The sequence below is a fragment of the Gadus morhua genome, chromosome 2 (assembly GCF_902167405.1).
Source record: "Gadus morhua chromosome 2, gadMor3.0, whole genome shotgun sequence".
NCBI classification, from domain to species: Eukaryota; Metazoa; Chordata; class Actinopteri; order Gadiformes; family Gadidae; genus Gadus; species Gadus morhua.
In genome coordinates this window covers 8618623-8638649 of record NC_044049.1, presented here as the reverse complement: position 1 = coordinate 8638649, position 20027 = coordinate 8618623, and the positions used below count along the sequence as shown (strand labels likewise).

General features: G+C 45.6%; 1 protein-coding gene across 5 annotated transcripts in view; it reads right to left on the bottom strand.

Moving 5' to 3' along the window:
* The window catches only part of rhbdf1a (rhomboid 5 homolog 1a (Drosophila)), a 36476-nt gene that overhangs the window by 13157 nt on the left and 3292 nt on the right, over positions 1–20027 (bottom strand). For 4 of the 5 annotated variants that reach the window (XM_030380382.1, XM_030380336.1, XM_030380363.1 and 1 more), the window contains exons 2-3: positions 1418–1562; positions 657–796 (exon numbers count right to left, since the gene is read on the bottom strand). In XM_030380382.1, the coding sequence (XP_030236242.1) occupies positions 657–796; positions 1418–1534 (257 nt within the window). In that variant the 5' untranslated portion in view covers positions 1535–1562. Of the gene's footprint in view, positions 1–656; positions 797–1417; positions 1563–17226; positions 17566–20027 lie in introns of those variants that run through there. The other variant, XM_030380345.1, reaches the window with a different exon arrangement.

The window sequence follows — 20027 nt, the reverse complement described above, 5'->3', positions numbered from 1 at the left end:
AGAGGAGAGCGGCGGTGCTGCCGCACTCGGCATGCAGGGAACAGAGGTCTGGTGGGGAAACGTGGCGTTAAAAGGCGTTAGCAACGAGGTTTAGGAACAAGACTCGTCGGCAAGCAGAGGACGACAAACGATTGTGTTAATCAGGCCACCGGAGGAGATGGAGTTTTGTGAGAGGAATCGGGATGGCAGGAAAGTCTAGGTTAGAGGAAAACGTGACATTTTGGAAGATGCTGTTAGATGAAACCACAGCGGCACGTGGCAGGTGGGGAGAACCGGGTGCGTGCGGTGGTCTGGGCGTTGTGTTACGTTGATGAACGATGAGCCATGATAATCGGGGAATGATTAAAAAAAAGCCTCTGTTTATTTGATACGGCCTCTGATTGACATCCACAATGCTGATACGCAATATTAATATAATAATATGATTACTATCTCACAATGGAGGGACAGATGAAACATTCTTGGCAGCTGCACGCATACAATTCTTGGCACCAACACATACAATTCTTATTATTCTTATTATTATTAATCATAATTATTCAGAAGAACACAAATATTGGGAGTGGGAGCGTCAATGATGAGGACTTCCATGCCACACGCCTGAAATGTCGCGGTTCATAGAAAGGGATGAGTGTTTGTGTCAGCCGTGTCTCTACCTCTTGATGGTCTGCGTGATGGAGGACTGGCGCTGGAAGGCGGGCCTCCGGGTGTCGAAGAAGTCCCGGGGCGGGGACTGGAGGTGGGTGGTCTCCACCGGCATGCTGATGCTGCGCAGGAAGCCCTGACGCTTCACCGGCTACAAAACAACCCACACAAATTCAACAAAGATACACGCACAGGCAAGAACACATGTAAACACTCAAGCACATCCACAGACGCACACACAAAAATGCATACGCTCATTTATGCACAGGCAAAAACAAACACACACACACACACACACATTCACACATACACACACACACACACACATTCATAAACACACACACATACACACATACACAACCTACACGCAAACACACAAATGCACACACATGCATACATCCCCCCACATACACACACACACATACACATTCAAAAACATGCACACACGCAGAAAACACATACTCACACACCCATGCACACACACACACCCTCAAAGAACAAACACACACACAGAGAGGAAGTGTCAAAAGATAATATGATAAACCAGTAAACATTCACACACAGACAAGTACTGAAACACACACAAACACACACACACACACACACACACACACACACACACACACACACACACACACACACACACACACACACACACACACACACACACACACACACACACACAGGTGTACTCAGCACACTACTCAAACAGACCAGGAAAAAGCCTGTGACGTGTGGGAGCCAGTCATAGCAGGGGCGGCATGGGACCCACCTGAACGAGGGGGTGGGGCTCGTCCAAGGACACCTGGGCCATGGGGATGTCCAGCTTCAGCCATGGAGGCTTCTTCCTCTGCAGGCTGCTGGTGCTCTCTCGCCTCGGTTCAGCCATGCTGTCCCCCCCACGCCACGCCTGCCAGCTGAGCAGAACAAAGCAGGAGAACAGAAAGAGGTTGAGATACGATTGCTTGTTTACATCCTACCTGTTACCTAGGGTTATCTAGCGTTAACTTTTGTGTCCGGGGGTGAACCGGTCACAAGGGAGCAGAGATCCCCTTATGTGTTCTCTGCTTGATGACAACACAGGCAACTCTGTCCTTAGGTAGGGCGTGCTAACTCTAACGCATCTGGCACTTTATGGATCAACCTCACACTCTCACGCAAGAAATGTCACGGCAAAATTCATTTTTCTCCCCTCTCAATCCGTCAATTTTCTGTTGATGACTAGACTAGACCAAAGCGTATTTTCTTAAAGGCAGGGGGAGTTTTTGTCGATATAGCTCTTTGAAACTGCATTTTCGCCTCACTCTCATTATTTGCATTTAGAAGTCTCATCTGTCCTGACGCTATGAAGAAATTACCAAAACAGGGTCAACACACATCACACACGAAGCCCATGTCCAGCCAGATTTACATCAAGCATACATTCACACACAACTACATGCACGTATACAAAAACGGCAACAGTATACTCATGAGACTTTAATTCTAATTTTCAGCAATGATATTTACTTTTTTTTGCACGCCTTTGCACGCCTACTCATGCATAAGATGATACAGAGTGAAGCGATACTAAACAACTTCTGAAAAGCTTCAGGCTTTCGCCACAAGAGGACACTGATGAGCACCTTTATGCTGTAATGTACAGCATCAGTATCTTTTAATCAATTAATTCAGTCTAGTATTAACTATACATTTAACAGGCACGCAAATAGAAAACCAGTTTTCCGGCATTAAACAAACCTGTTAATTTAAGATCGAGTTATTTTATTTTCCGTAAAAAACACAACAATCGATGTCTTCTTACAGTTAAATAACCCTTTGACTCCATGGACAAGGTCAGAAATCTATCAACAAGCCAAATTATTACCAGAATAATTAGCTGATAAGGACTGCTGGCACCAACGAGCAAAACCTTCATAAACCTCATCCCCTCATTCCATCGCCTACAGCCATCCACCCACACTGGGTGGAGAGAGCTTGCTTCCTGTCATTTTCTTAACTGCAGTTCATACGTACTCATTAAAGAGCACACACACATAAACAAACACACACACACACACATACACACACACACACGCACACAAACAAGGTATTATGTTCCCTTAGAATAGGCAAATCTGCCACCGCCGCGTATCTTGGCATCACTTTTCTCCCTGTAATAAAAAGTGTAATATTGCGAGGGAGTGTCCTTGTGCTATGAAGAGCTACAGGGTAAAATGCAGAAAAGCTACTGTCTTTTATTCACGGTAATATGTATACACAGTATAGTATCATCATATATGTATTGTATAGTATTATATATATACAGTATAGTATTATATATATATATATTGTATAGTATTATATAGTATAGTATTATATACATATATAAATATATTTATACTGCTTAGCAATAGCGATCTTGCTTTGGACCCCTTTCCGGTGCGTTTTGAACTTCCAGGGACCCTAGTAGCGGTCACATCTGTTACACATTGACATTTTGCACGCACCCCAGGATGCGTCCTGTTTTTGTCCCCGGGCCATCACCCGCATGACAGCGACGGTCACACACACACATCCCCCCCACACACACACACACACACACACACCACACACACACACACAAGGAGGGGTGGGGGGTGGGGGGGGGGGGGGGGGCATAAATCCTTCTCTGTACGGAAAGGCAAAGAGTCATTGCTGTCAGTGCGTCTTAGCGCAGGCGGATATACAGTCTTGGCCCGTGAACAGGGTGGCGACGGTAGTGGACGACCGCACTGCCGCTCTGCATTGAATCACCGCGGTCAAGGACTCTGTGGGGGTGTGGGAGCGTGTGTGTGTGTATATGTGCGTATATGTGCGTGTGTGTGTATATGTATATGTGTGTGTGTATGTCTATGGCTGTGTGTTTGTGTGTGTGTGCGTGTGTGTGTGTGTGTGTGTGTGTGTGTGTGTGTGTGTGTGTGTGTGTGTGTCTATTTGTGTGTGTGTATGTTTGAATGTGTGTGTGTGTGTGTGTGTCAGTGTGTGTGTGTGTGTGTGTGTGTTTGTTGTGTATATGAGTCTGTGTGTGTGTGTGTGTGTGTGTGTGGCCGGGAGGGACATTTCCACAATCCCACAATGGGTTCAAAGGCACGACGCAGATAATACACAGCTCGCTACTGTATAATGCAGTGACTGCTGCCCCTGACGCCTCCGATGGAGGTGGCTGTGCGCACACACACGTCGCGTGGGAGGGTGTTTGGAAACGGGCCCCGCACTAGGTCGAATGGAGTCGCATCTGAGTGTTTAAAAAGCACAGAGGTGGTATAAAACCCAGAAGGCTCAGAACACATCAGTTTACCTCCCACCGCCCCGATGGCACGCTTAAGCGTTTGTAAAAAGAGGTGCAGGGGCAAGCGGGGGGGGCTTGGCTATGGAATGTATTTGACCGACACAGCTCTTTTTGTCTGTTCAGTGATGTCTGGGCCAGATTAGCCACGCAGAGCATTAACAACAGAGGGATGATAGACCCAGTAAGACGACAGTGCTGCTGCTGCTGCTGCTACTGGGCATATTGGAAAGACTGGGGTGTGTGAGTGGTGTGTGTGTGTGTGTGTGTGTTTCTGGTGGGGGAGAGGAGAGCTCAGTCAGTTGAATGGGCTGGATGGGTAAACACAGACACAGAGAGCAAGAAACAGAGTAACAGAGAGAGAGAGAGAGAGAGAGAGAGAGAGAGAGAGAGAGAGAGAGAGAGAGAGAGAGAGAGAGAGAGAGAGAGAGAGAGAGAGAGAGAGAGAGAGAGAGAGAGAGAGAGAGAGAGAGAGAGAGAGAAACAGAGAAACAGAGAAACAGAAAAAGGGGCAGGGAGAGAGACACAGAGATGTGAAGTCACACACATGTTAGAGAGAGAGAGAGAGAGAGAGAGAGAGAGAGAGAGAGAGAGAGAGAGAGAGAGAGAGAGAGAGAGAGAGACCGAGAGAGACCGTGAGAGAGAGAGACAGACGGTAATACATAGTCACACACGTGTTACAGCACAATCCCACAGCTCCAGTCTAACCTAGTTTTTGTGGAGCCCATAAATGCTCACATAAATGTTCACTGAACTGTGTGCACTACTGTGCACTACTGTGCACTTCTATGCACTGCTGTGCAGGTACAGATGGAGGCACAGCAATACATGTATTTTAAGCCAATCTAAGCTCCGCAAAAAATAACCTACACAAATCTGCAGGCAGAATGCATAGCTTTCACACCTCACACCCTTTTCAAATGGCAAACCCACACGGAAAGAGACACACAGACACACACGCAGATACGCGCACACACACACACACACACAGTGACACGCACACACAGACAGACATACATGCACAGATACGCACACACACACACACACACACACACACAAAGAGACACACATGTGAACGCACGGACACACACACACACACACACCAGCTATGCTGCAACAATTGCAGTGGTTTGCCGCGGGCTACTGCACTAGTCATTAAATCAGCTCTCCAATTAGGCCAATCAGCAGGGAGGCTGATGGGATGGAGAGCCGGCACGGAGATGAGGCATTCACGATGGAGAGGGACGATAGAGCACGCAAGAATCCGGCACTTCTTCACACTAAACACAGTTTTTTCAGATTTGGGCCGCTTCTGCGACATGTTGCAACTCTGGAGTTGAGAAAAGGCTGCTTTAATGAAGACGATAAGAGCTCTGTTGTGGCCTTTACTTAGCACTGATTACTGAACTATCTAGGAGAGAATAGAATAGAGGGAACGTCAGTGTAAATGCCTTTGACTGGACTACACACAATGGGGTTCCGATAAAACCTGAATGAATCCACAAATCCAATTAAATACGCTTGACTGTTCCCAGTTGTCTGGATCAAAGCCTCCGCTCAACGACGACAACGTAAAAAGAATCCACAGCTACGCCATGTTATACAATCCAACGCTACGCTTGTAAGAATTAGCCACAAATCTAAGAATATATTCAGAAGAGGACCATATAATTTGCTTTGATGACTCTAAATACGATCATATCAGGTCATGCAGGCCTGCATGTGGAGAATACTGAGGCACGAGCTGCAATGGTGTGTCGGTACATCTCTCCCACACATTGGTGGTTTGACCTATGTCAGAGCAGGGAGCGGAGATTGGGCTGAAGCTCTGTTCCTGGTTCCTGTAAGGTACCGCTGCCTTCACAGGCTAAATAAGTCCTTCGGCAGCAGAGGAGAAATCCTCGGGGCTGGGGGGGTGGGGGGGAGCTGATTAAATTCTGCATTGGCTATTAACCAAGCCAGAGGATTAGTGCTCCAATTGCCGGAGCATGTTATCTTATCTCTTCATACGTGCCCAAGTCCTCCGTCCCAAGATGAATTATTCGACCATCACTGGCTTAGCCCAGAAATCCGGTCGAGCGATTTAAACGATTCAATCCAAACCTGCCATCGTGAGGTCAGACAGATAATGTTACCTTGCTTGACTTACTGTGTTATCAGCTGGCTTGGCTGGGTAATTATTTCAAGTATTAGGACTATTTTCTCACGGCTATACTCTATACTTGATTTGAGACCCACATTCTCGTTGACTCTATTTTTTGTCAGCGTTGTTATGACGTCTAGTTTGTTGATTTCTTATTCGGTTGCATGCACGATTTCCCTAGGTGTAGAGATGTCCCTCCATGTTTTAACTTTGAGGTTAAACAGACTATCGGTCGGACTCTCTCTCTTTCCTCTGCAGCTGTATTCTATTGCATTTCAAATGGCAGACGAGGCACACTTTCATATGAATTTTCCAGACACGGTTTTAATAGAATGGCTTTGTAAATGGCTTGCAGTCGTGCAGAGAGAGAGAGAGAGAGAGAGGGAGAGGGAGAGGGAGAGGGAGAGGGAGAGGGAGAGAGAGAGAGAGAGAGAGAGAGAGAGAGAGAGAGAGAGAGAGAGAGAGGACGCGTGAAAGACTCGTGAAGGCTTATGACAACATGAAGCTGCCTGCCGCTGCCACAGGTGAGGCTTGACAGCCAACATTGTAGAGAGAAGCTAGGCTAGGTCACGGCGGCTAGTGGACATAGGCTGGAACAGGGAGTAGCTAGCAAGCCTAACGGCTGCACTGGGTCTCCATGGTGACAACAAGCAGTAGCGAATGGTTCCAGCTGATTTTCGCTATCGTGGTATTCTACATCTGCAGCAGACGGGAGCTTCGGCCTTGAAGTTCACAGTCATCATGAATAAGTGATGAAGCCCTTCGTGTCTCCAGGTGTTCTGTTTAGAGTCGAGGTTCTTATGTGTTATTGCTGATGCTTCACAAGGTCTGGGCATACCAGCATAAGTAAACTGAATTCCATTCACTGCGCAGATGTATGGAAAAATCCTCTCCAGATGCAACTATTGTGTATGATTTAATGGTTGCAAGGTTATGCAATGAAATTACCAGTGGAGCCCAACGTTGACAACTACTATGAAAAACAGTCATAGCATATTTTTGCATGATTGTGAATGTTGGCAACGTTAAAAAAAAAGAGAAGAAAAAAAAGGATGGTTGCCACATTCCTCGAGCACATTTCAGGGAAACAGCGGTGGACCATTCCCGCATTCCACCAGCGCAACCGGGATGAAACCACATCACCACCAAGGAGGTCTGGGTAGCCAATAAGCACGGCATCTGGCTGGCTTCAGGGTACAGCCTGTTCGACTACTGGCCCTGCTGCTCTTCTCAGAAGGGAGGGAGGGAGGGAGGGAGGAACAAGGCGGGGATCCGAGGCCTGGGTAGTAGGATTGAACGATTTGGGGAAATAATCGAATTGCGATTTAGTATGCGATTTTTTCTTTTTAAAGTTCCTAATGTTCTGTATTATTCATTCATGATTCATTCTTCTGGACAACAAAACGTTGGAAGCAGTCAACATATAAACCACCCTTTCCTTTAGGCCAGGCCTATCTGTTGAGATTAATTGATGCATGAATTGATATTATAACATCTTTATTTAACCATTCATTGTAAAAGATAAATAAATACGAATCTTACTGATCTCCAGTCAGTAACAGTAAAAAATCATAAAAAAGAATAATACTAATAATAAAAAAAAGAAATATATATATATATATATATATATATAATAAATTTATATCGCAGCCTTTGCGATTTGCAAATCGCTTCCTATTACATTGCGATGTGAATTTGATTTATCGTTCAGCAGTCCTTGGTAGTAGCCCTCTCACTCTGACTGCCTCTCTTTGAGGAGGCTGACTTGTCATTTGGGGGCCGAGAGACAGCCTAACAGGTTGGCGGCTAGCGAGTGGACTACCAGGCAGGGCCGGACACATAATGGCGAGAGACACTGGACTGGTGTAGGTGGAGAAGGTGGAGGAGGAACCACGCAACCACGTGTAACGGATGACCTCATTAGTCTGGCGCGGGGGGTGACTGCATACTCAAGCACAGCACTTCCTGCCCCCCGCCGGCCCTTGTTCCTCCTCTTCCTCGGCCCTCCTCTCTTTCCTGTGCATGTTTTAAAATATCTGTCTTTCTTTTATGACTCCAGCTCAGCTTCCTGTTTATGTCACAGGCATTTTAATGGAATCCTGGAATTGACTTTTTTAATTTTTTTCTGAAATATCTACATTTTTCTTGGGCTTTCTGGTAGTAGATCATCCTCAATAAGCATGAACTCTTAGCATAAACCTTCTAAAAATATATTACTTTCAGCATTAACCGCTCCAATTATACCAAGTTAAGTTTCGTTCTATTTCACACTCCTGAATTTATTCACACCATTAAGGAAGTATTCAAGGGAGTCTCTAAAAGTTTTTCTTTCAAAGTCTCTCTCTCTCTTTTTCTCGCTCACAAAAAAGAGCGTCATACATAGTCATAAATCACCACATGCTCAATCTCACAATTAAAAAGCTAGGGCAAGGACGGCTAAATATGGCTTTTAATGATCACATTCCAGAGAGAAGACCACGTCCTCCGTCACGCCAATGGCTCCAGGAATGTGCGAATCGGTATTTAATAAGTAACAGATCTGGCAATCGACTCAAATAGAAGAAGCGGGCATAAATCCATGGCCCTTTCCAGAACACAGTTAGCTGTGTGACAAGTATCTGATGGCCATCTGTGCATCGATTGAAAAAAATAACGTTTCCCATGATCTCTATATAGCACCACCGGTTGCTGATTCCCAACCAGGGCGTACACTTGAGTATCGTCGAAACTGAAACAGGAAGCGACACTGTACTAGTCGTTTCCTCTTGGTTTTATGTCATACCTTTTGCTAACTCTCACGCGACTAAGAGAGCATGAGGCTTTCACATGAATTTCAGCGTGACAAGGGTGAGAATTCAACCAAAGGGTAAAGACAATAAGTGTACGCACGCACACAGACACACACATGCACACACGCGCACACACACACACACACATGCACACACGCACACATCCCATATTTATTTTATGCTGTCTATGATCCCAGCCCACTGCAAGCTTTAGGGCTAGAAATCAACTCAGCTCAGCACCTCTAAAAGCCACACACACAGGAATGGACACAGACTCACACACATACACACACACACACACACACATACACACACACACTCACCGAGTCTAAACTAACCCGGTGACATGTGACGGGCTGTATGAGCGAAAGCAGCCCTTATGACATTAAGAAAACACACACACACACACACACACACACACACACACACACACACACACACACACACACACACACACACACGGCAAGAGAGACGACCGAAATATCCTCCACAGCTGACCCGGGGATCAGGTGTCACGTCTGCCTGGCACGGGGGCACCAGAGGCGGGCAGGCGGGTAGGAGGAGTGGGGTGGGTCTGGGCTGCAGGCTGGGTGGATGGATTAGGATGGGGGCTTGGCTGACAGACCCGCAGTACCCGGAGCTGGTGAAAACTAATTATATTCCCCCTGGATCTTTGCTTGTGTTGACACTCAACCCTGTCAGCCTCTACTGTCCGTGTTTTCTTTTTTATTAATTTGTTTAACAGTGCGAAGAGGACAATTCCTACAGGGTGGAATTTGGTTGTGAATATCGCTGTCTCTCTGTCAGCGAGTGCAATGTTTACGAAACGATAGGAGCGCGTGCCACATGATATGAATAGTGCATGGGCGTAAACAGGTCTGTTCTAACAGTGTGCAATGTGCCACGCTGTGTATTTATAGAGATGAATTCAAAATGTACTTTGGTGTGAGCAAGGCGGAAACTAATAAAGAAAAACATTTCCAAGGCCTACATCTCTCTTAAGGCCTTAGAACGTTTTTCTGGTAGTAGGAATTCACAGGAAGAACAGATCAAGCTAGTTGTAGTCACTAGACAGGGGGATTTATTCCCTCATTCCTGTGTTGACAAGAAATAGGAAAAGAAATGCAGATTAAATATGAACCATCCTTCTGCTTCTGAGCTTCCTCTGGAAAAGCGTCCAAGGAGTCATGTTTAAACAGTACACCTGCAGCATTCATACACTGAATCACGGACAAAGACCATTGTGTCTCTTACAAAGATTACGACTTATATCGTTGCACATGCATCCGGACTCAATTATTATGACCTAAAGGGTCAAACCTGTACTGTTTTGACCGTTTTGACTTTACTTTAACAAAGAGTTTTTTATTCAACTTTATTTGCCCACTGCTATTTGGTGAAAGTTTTCACCGGTGACTAATTCACATTGAATAATTTAGTCATAGTGCATGTGTTAATTATTAACTTTGTAGGTTGCCCCCACCTAGAGCAGACAGCATACACAGGAAGGCCCTGTCTGGCCCCCGGTGCTTTTATTCTTTTAGATGGTTGACGTCTGACTTCAAGGGTTGGCAATGTTTTCCTATTCAAAATCCCCTCCAAAAAACAACAACAAAGTCAATGTTCAATACAGGGTATTAGAATGAATAAGTGTATTGATTATTCTCACACTCCCTCTGTCTCGGTCCCTCTTCCTTCCTCCTGTGAATAAATCAAATTTCACCAGAGTTTCTACATGATTCACTTGCAAATCTGCCGGAACAACCAGAATATTCCAAGTTTTTAAACCAGATGCTCTAACCGCTGCTTAATAATAGTTTTTGACAATGGTTAACAATTTCATTTGTAATTAATAGTTATACTTACTTATGAAAATATTAATACATTTTAACGTAGAACTTCTTCTTCAGACACTGGAGAATGGAAAGAACTTCACTTAACTTGAAAAACAAACATTCAATCTGTATCTTGTCTGATTGTAGGTTTTTTTTGTATCTCTAATCTCAAGGAAACAGCCAGCTGTGAAACCCCCCTCAGCGAGTGGCTATACTTAACTCAAAAAAAGGAAAAGGAGATAGGGGTTAAAACAATAGCCACCTCCCCCCCCGTGAATCGTCTGTGTGCATGCAGTGTGTGGGCACTTTGAAAAGTTCCACTGACAGATAAATGTTAGTAACGCACACTCTGAGGAATCCTTCATCCCCAGATCACACCAGCTGATATGTAGACACATTTGGGCTATGGATGCCAGCTCTCAGACCATGAACTATACTAGTCTAACTCGCATCAAATCTGCCCAAGAATCTGCCCCAGCAAAAACACTTAAAACACAGAAAGAATCCAGTGATCTCAGTGGTTGCAAAACCATTTTGCTAACCAACTTACACACATTGACTAAAACTGGGGACCACATTCATCATGAAATACATGCTACACCAGTACTGAAGAGATTTTACTGACCCGAGTTTGAGACTCATATGACGCATATATAACTCCTTTATTTTATCAGCTGCCTTCTTGCTTAATGAGAGTTCATTGGTTAGTTTACTTCGACAACAGGTTAGGATTAAAGCATTTTTTTCTTAATGACAACCAATGTCATTGTTCAATTGATACCATCTGATTACAACGTCAAAGAACACATGCTCGAGAAGGCTAAAAGCCTTGCCAAACGAAGTGTGGAATTATCTTTCAATGACAAATGACCAAATCACGCCATAGTTCGTCAAACACCCAACCGCCGTATACCGCTGACAATCGCTTCCGGCATTATTCCTCGAATCAATGACGTTGGTGCTTTGACTTTGGGACGAGATCTTGTGGTGATTTCGCCCGTCCTATTGCCCTTCAGGGGGAAGTCATTCGTGAAATATAACTGATTCTGAGAAGAAACGCACTTTAGCAACAAACCAAAAAAAAGAGCAAAGCAGCCAGCCTCTTTTCCTCTTTTCTCTTTTTTTCTTGATAATTCCAGATGCATCCCTAAACAAACAAGGAGCGTATTGTTTTTCAAGGAAGTCAGACGGTTCTCTCACTCCGGGTGAGTGAGTAAGAGCAGACTCTGAGCGGCGGCGCAGGCCTGACAACATGTGATCCCCTGGCTGAATAGTTTCCAGCATGAAATCAGACTGAATCATGTGCACAAAAGGCTGCATTGTACTGTATACCCCGGCATACGATGATGATGATGCTGATTCGTATGGCGCTGAAGGAGTCGATTGTGTTTTGACCGACAATGGCCACAACCGACAACAACAAAAAATAAGGGGGGGAAAAAGTGCACGAGCTGTCTCAGGGATTCTGTGCTTCATGGAGGGAAGTGTCCTCCTAAGCAGATTCTCGGTTGCACTAATGGAGTAAGGATGAGCACAAGACCAGCAAAACCCTCGGGGCCAGCAGCCGATCGCTGTACCCGTCTGTTTGTGTAATGTATCCTTTTCCTCTAAAGGCCTTGAAACATCACATTTTCTTGGCATCATATCACTTGGTAAAGCACACAAACGGTGTGCTTTACTCTTCCATATATAACAACTTTCTTTCCGTTTTAAATAATCCCAAATGAGAACCAATATGTTCAAGTGCAGAGTAATTTAAAGTTTGATATTAGACTGAAATTGCATTTCCGTTCCACTTAATATATTTCGAGCTGCTTATAAAAATAACAATTATGCAGTCTTTTCTTCTTCATAATGCATTAAACTATGAAACTGTATCACACTAAGTCATTATCCTAATTTCATGCAGATGGGGTAGCTCTCCAAGAAGACAATCAGCAATATAATTGAATTACCACGGACTGCCACCGTGGCTGGGCGGACACTGCAGGCTTGACAATCCAAACACTAAAAAACGTCAAATCGATTTTTGGAAACTGGAAAGATTTAAAAAGGACGCATTAATTAAGCTGCTGCCACAAACACGACTATGAATGCTGCCGAAAACTTAAGTGACGGACAACTGCAACAAAACAAACTGTAGACGGACAATGGCTTATGAATGACCCATCGGACCCAAAGCGGTCCTGTGTTCAACTTTAAAGGGTTGTCTCTTATGACCAAATCAACCAGGAGGAGTAAAAATACCCCCACACAAAAGCCGTATCTATCAGCACTGTCATTTCAACTTCCTGTTCGTCGGGGGCCTCCAGCACACAGAGAAGGAGAAGGTAAGGTGACTGCTTGTTTTAAATAACGGGCTGAGGGGGTGGGGATGAGGGATGGATGGGGAGGAAGGAAACGGCAGAGGGGAGGATCCGGAGAGATTCACAAACGAATGGCAGGAAACGCCCTGGCTTTCGTCTGGGAGCCCTGTCCCTGCATCCTCCTACTCGCCGCAAAACAACAAACACGGCAGCGCACACAAGAGGCACGGACGTGACGAGATCCCCCTGCTAGTACGTGACCCCCGGCATGGCTAGGCCCAGGGCTCAGGACTCGGCTTGGGAGTGCGGCGATGTCTCATGATGTGCCACGATCACGTGAGGCCATGTTACAATCTACAAGGCTTGATCTTTCTCAGTCTTTCTCTCTCTCTCTCTCTCTCGCTCTCTCTCTCTCTCTCTCTCTCTCTCTCTCTCTCTCTCTCTCTCTCTCTCTGTCTCTCTCTCTCTCTCTCTCTCTCTCTCTCTCTCTCTCTCTCTCTCTCTCTCACTCTCTCTCTCTCTCTCTCTCTCTCTCTCTGTCTCTCTCTCTCTCTCACTCTCTCTCTCTCTCTCTCTCTCTCTCTCTCTCACTCTCTCACTCTCTCTCGAAAAGCAGCATCAGTGAGAGAAAGTAGGATGGCTGTGATCGCAGTACAGTCAGTGTGACATCAAAGCTGACATTTGTATTAAAAGGTGGGGGGGGGGGGGGGGGGGGGGGGGGGGGGCGCAGATGACAGATGAAGCGTGGTGTGCCTCCATCAGACAAAGGGAATTAGGCTGTTGAGCATGGATTCAGGGGGAGGAAGAGAGAGAGAGAGAGAGAGAGAGAGAGAGAGAGAGAGAGAGAGAGAGAGAGAGAGAGAGAGAGAGAGAGAGAGAGAGAGAGAGGCACTGGAAGCTGTCCGAGTTTGTCTGCCCGTAACTGAAAAGCTGGCTCTCACAGCAACAGCAGTGTCATCACTGGCATTTTATCCCTCGAGAAGATGCAGATCCAATTCTGTCTTGTCTGTTTTTGCAGAACCCTTTGCAACTTCAGTGTCTCTAGCGAGAGATATGTCAAGAACCTGGTGAGGTAGTTTAGACAGAGTTTAACAAATCAATTTTTTTAAATTATGTCTAATACTGTTATGTCGATACTTTGCAGTAATGGTTGATTATAGGGCAAAGCCACCCACAACATAGTTGCATTACACTTAAGTAGAAGATAATGATTTGTTTGTTTCCCTTGCAAAGACTAACTGGATTGTTGCAGCCTATTGTCTGTGAAATCCATAGCCTTGGGCAATATCTCTGCTGAATGCTAATCCCTGCAGCGTTCAATTTGAGGTCGACCTGTCATCTAATCTGGGCAAACCAGCCTTTGAAATGTTTTTAAATAAAACTCACAAGTCACCACTAACATTGACCAACAGTCGAATGAAGATTGGTGTTGAGTCTGCACAATACATGACCACCATCAGTAACTATCATAAAGCATTTTATTAAATAAAGTTTAAGTGTGTTTCCAAATATCTTTCTGTTTACACTTTGTTTTTAAAGCCTTGTCCCCTTTTGTTCCAGTTCGCTTTCAATAAACACTCTTTCCACAACTCTACCATTATCCATCCACTCTGCTTTGATTCAAGGTGTTCTTTTTGTCAAAAAAAACAAAAAACAAAGAGCTTGACGTGACCTTTAAAACACCTTCCCGCACAGCTGACCAATAAACCTTTGCGACTGCGGGCGACTGTGGCCGACATTAAGCAGTCCCTACTTTTTCGCTGCACATATTGCATGCATAACGAGAAGCTAGTGTCATGGCCGCTTCGGCTAATGGAAGACAGCAAATCGACTCGGCTCGCAACCACATGTGACTCCGTTCACCGCCAGCCCCCTCGTAGGCATCTGTGCATTCTCCAAAGTGTCATTGATGCGCTAATGACCGAGGCTGTGCAGGTGGAGGGAGAAACCTCTTTGTGGCGTGTTGTTTAGTGAAAACAGCAGAGCACTCCTATTCACAGTGCAATCCCCTTCAGAATTAAAGGAAGTAAGAAGACTTTGTATTCGTTCTACAGATGCAGCACCACCTAGAAAAGTAGATAAACGTTTGAATGAAGGACATGAATGTATTTCCGTTCTACAGGTGCATCTGGAGAACAAAAGTACATTGAAATGGCCTAGGTCCTCGTTAATTTCAACGTAACACGCAAGCCCGTGCCGGAATCTCTTTCTAGTCCATTAGGCATTGCAAATATGTACAAAGGAAGGGGATAGAACAATGAAGGAGACCCACAGAAAGGGATTCACTCACTGTTTGTTTGCTGGAGAGCATTCTGCCTGAGTCTACGGTATCGAATGACAAACAGACGGACGGTATGCAGACAGACACACTTGCTCAAACCTGGAGTGTGGGATGTGGCTCTCACCGCTCTAGTTTTACACAAGCATTCCAACACTCTCACATTCTCTCCTAACTGGTTGATCAACAAGAAAATAACAATAAACTCAACCTTTTGACCATTCCTAGAGTACTGTTTAAGTAGAACAAGATAATGTGAAAAGTTGATGGGTTGACAGCGTGTTATAATCCAAGTGATTAGAGTTTTAGTACTATACTTTCGCTTGTGCAAAGAAACAAAGAAACATGGTGCTACTTGATGTGCTTTTCCCAAAATAACTGTCAAAGCATTCCCATCACTGACGCAAACACACACAGATATACGCCTGCGGGCATGAAGATTACACCGCTAGCTTCCACAACATCACAGTCCCAGATTCTCTGAGCTGCCGAGTGCCTCTAGCTCCATTACAGAGCCTTTAAATGCAACTATCATTAATGCAATCGAATGCATTGTCCAATAATCCATACACCGATATCTGACACTGGGTCAGGCTAGGTTATAGGGAGGGACAGGAGACCATGGGGAGCACTGAGGCCTGCTTCTCATGGGCTGGGCTGTCAGGAAACAAGGCAAACGAGAGAGAGAGAGAGAGAGAGAGAGAGAGAGAGAGAGAGAGAGAGAGAGAGAGAGAGAGAGAGAGAGAGAGAGAGAGAGAGAGAGAGAGAGACAGAGACAGAGACAGAGACAGAGAGAGAGACAGAGAGAGACAGAGACAGAGACAGAGACAGAGAGAGAGACAGAGAGAGAGACAGAGAGAGAGAGAGAGAGAGAGAGAGAGAGAGAGAGAGAGAGAGAGAGAGAGAGAGAGAGAGAGAGAGAGAGAGAGAGAGAGACGAGGAAGGAGGAGGGTGAATGAAGCTCCCATCAAAGAGACAGGAAAGCTAGGGTGAAAATGGGGCTGGGGGGGGCCAGCACCCTTGGGACATCCGCAAGACCAGTGCGGGGAGGGAGGGGTGGATGGGAGAAGGACTCTTCTCTACTCCATGCTATTTTTAACTCAGCATGAGACTCTCCAAATCTAATAATGTTTTCCATAAACAATTCAAACTAAGACATACGACTTCTACTGAATTACTGAGTCAACGATTTGGCAGCGTGTCAAATCCCTTGAAAGACAGCTACTTTAACTCTTGGCAAAGGGGGGGAGATCCGGCGATCTCTTCAACATCGCAGGAGAGCAGTCTTTTGGGCTCAATGTTTTCTGGGCGTGAGCGATGGGGTTGGCAGTGTTGGGCCGCGTTTACATCATCCTTTTCCTGGAACCCGGCATCACAAAGAACGGTCCACTTCCAAGTGGAAAGGGAAAAGCTTGGCAGAAAGTGTTGCGAGGAGAAGCGACAACCCGTATTACTACAGCTGGTAAGACAGGAGAGGCCGACATGCCACGAAGCACCAAAACAAGATCAGGTCAGGTGCTGCAACACGTTTGCCGCCCCAAGCCCCGTTTCATCAAATAAAGAATCAAACAGTGGCAGAGCTGTCGAAGAGATTAACGTATTTTATCTATTGAAATAAGTGTGACTATTTTGATCAAGTCACCAATTTTTAGAGAAGCGAGGGAAGGCGAAGGGAAGTTTACCAGATGAGTGATCTTCTGACATGGCTATTTCAACACCAAAAGTAATACACTTTAGTCAGCAGAACCCTATGACCACCCCCCTCTCTCCAGAGTCTGCACAACATCGGCCGTGAAATCCGTGGTATAAATAATGCTATAGCAGGCGATATCTATTTTAAAAATATATATTTTGGGGGTCGTTCTTCAATACCTGGAAACGAAGCTGCAGACGAGTGTGTCATGTTCAAGTATAACTACTCACAATATATTCTCCTCCTAAACTCCCACTGCCCAGTGTCGTGTCGTCTTAAGTTCACCTCTTCCAAAATAAAAAGCCACTAAACGGGGCAGGTCACTGGAGGAGTCCGGAGCACACTCCCACCCACGTTTCTGGGAAAAGATGTCAGAGTGAGTTTGGCTCGTGGTATGCAGCAGGCGAGGGAGGATGGCTGAAACTGTCCAGGCTAGCTACTTCCTATTACAGCTCCATCCAGTCAGAGCGACAGCCCACCTCTAGGCGCTTGCTAGGATCGGCAAGCTAGGTTTGAACAATGAGTTAAAACAGCCCTGGGCATGACGACTTTGTTTTGCCAAAGATAGCAGTGTGTGTATGAAAGCGTAAGAGAGAGAGTGTGTGTGTGCGTGTGCGTGTGCGTGTGTGCGTGTGCGTGTGCGTGTGTGTGTGCGTGTGTGTGTGTGTGTGTGTGTGTGTGTCTGTGTGTGCGTAGGTTATTCTATTTAAAACTAAACTCCCACAGCCCCAGGCTACTATGACAGGGCGGGCGTTACTAGAATTGGTGCTTTGACGTGACACTGAGGATAAACATCTACACTGTGTGCTCATTAACCCAGTTGCTTATTTTTGATAGCAATTAGCAACAGTAGTTATAATGACAATAACCACAATAATATAACGTTCTATATAAAACTCTGGTTATATTGTTCGTAGTTTGAGATGTGTGGTTGGACTTGGCCATACATTTTTTCGGGGGGGTTGGAGTCATAAAAGGAGCCTGTAAAGAAACTTGACTCAGGTATTGGATTCTCCCACGCCGCGGGCTTGGCTTTATTGGGTTAGAGACGTAGCCATGCCCCTGCAGGGCTCACAACGTTTAAAAGAGGAAGATCAAAGTTCAACAAGTGTTGCGACTCCAGCGACTGCCGAGGCTTCTGGGAATGCACACACAACATTCCCACAGCCTTGAACTACGAGGTTATTCCGCGGTAACCCGGCCCAGACACCGGATCAGAGAGCCTTTTCGCCAAGTGCAACTGATTGATATTGACCTAGGTCGTTCTCTACCTCTGCTGAAACTGAGGGCTCACCCAGGTTCCATCCACTTTGTTATTATGGTTTACACATGTTTTGTTGGCACACAGACACATTATGGCCCAATTTTTCCAAGGCTCATTAGTTCTGGATTCCTTCTTTAATTACCGTCACTAATATTAGCAACCATCGGCTGTTGGCTTGCATTCTTAACACACCTTTGACCTTTCCCTCAGGAAATCCGGCAAACTATAAAGAACTGTTTATTAGTGTTATAACGTCAAACAACCCAGATAAGAAAACACCCCGCTAGAACTGGAAAATAAAACCTGCTATAAAACATTATCCCTTCAGAATAATCGACTATTAAAACACTCATCACACTCATTCATCTTGTTTGCTTGTGCAGCGGCAACTGTTCTAAAGCACAGCAAGAAATCTCCTCTAAACAGAGACTTTGTTTCCCCTCCCTGATTTCTGCCGGCACTTGATAAATGGGGAAGCTCCGGCACATGGCGGATGGGGGTGTTGACTGATAGCGGATCAAACTGCTTTGATCAGAGGCCGAGCACTGCCGGTCCCATTCAGGACCTGAAGCAGTGACTACTGCTGGTGCTAATGTAGGACGATATTACATCACTACCACCACTGACACCACCCAGTCACCCCCCCCCCCCCCCCCCCCCCCCCCCCCCCCCCCCCCCCCCCCCCCTTCACCCAGACCTAATTCCCTCATCCCCTCTCTACTACAGAGTGAGACTGGCGCGTGTGGACCCCTCCGACTACGCCGGTGAATTTGAAGCCGACATGGCTATGCGGGAGCCTTGCCCAGGGTTCGATGACAGCAGAGAAACCGTTCTCGCTTTGATGTAACTTGGCGGTTTTTTTGTACACACAAACCAAGCCAAACAAATGGGTTTTACACATCCTACATGAACAATGCTGTTTACACAAGAACACAAGTTTAAACGACAAGAGGATGCCAACAAGCGAGATAGATACAAGGGAAATTTGGCGGTTACAGCTACTGCATTAAACAGGAATTTGTGAATTTAACCTGTATGCCAGTTGCAGAACACCAGGGAAGGGATGCCCATTTAAATGGGATAAAAAAGGAATAACTATGCTATAAGCATGCAACCGCTCGGATGATGTCGAGGTCCACCCTCCTAGTCAGCAGCGTTTTCACCTTGGGTGGGATTCCTCCATTGTGGACACGATCCGACCTCAGTATTTGAAGTGACAACTGTGCTTCCGTGTTACGGTTGCATTGTCAAGTAAAACAAGACATAAGTGCATGTGGGCCTTAACCTAGGTGGGATATTTTAGCATTCCAATTTATTGAATTTGCATATGCTTTCAAGGATTTTCAAGGATGGACCCGCTGACATTGAAGTTCAAACCCGGTCCGCTTCAGATGGGCCGCCGAATGCCCTAACCTAAGCACTACGCTCTCCTGCTCCTGTATTTAAGGATTAATTATTTGCTATTCAGCAGGAGTTCTTAAAAGGACACCCCCAGTAATGTCAACAATAGTATTCACGCTTGGAATGTCATGCCCGCCCACTCTCACACACACACACACACACACACACACACACACACACACACACACACACACACACACACACACACACACACACACACACACACACACACATGCAATTGCACAAACGTGTTGTTTCAAGGGCTAATGAGTTAAGGAGTTAAAACCTCCACTCCTGTTTCATGGTGAACAAAAAACACAACCGTCGTGAAGGTTTTCCTTACATAATCGACTGTAAGGAAAGATG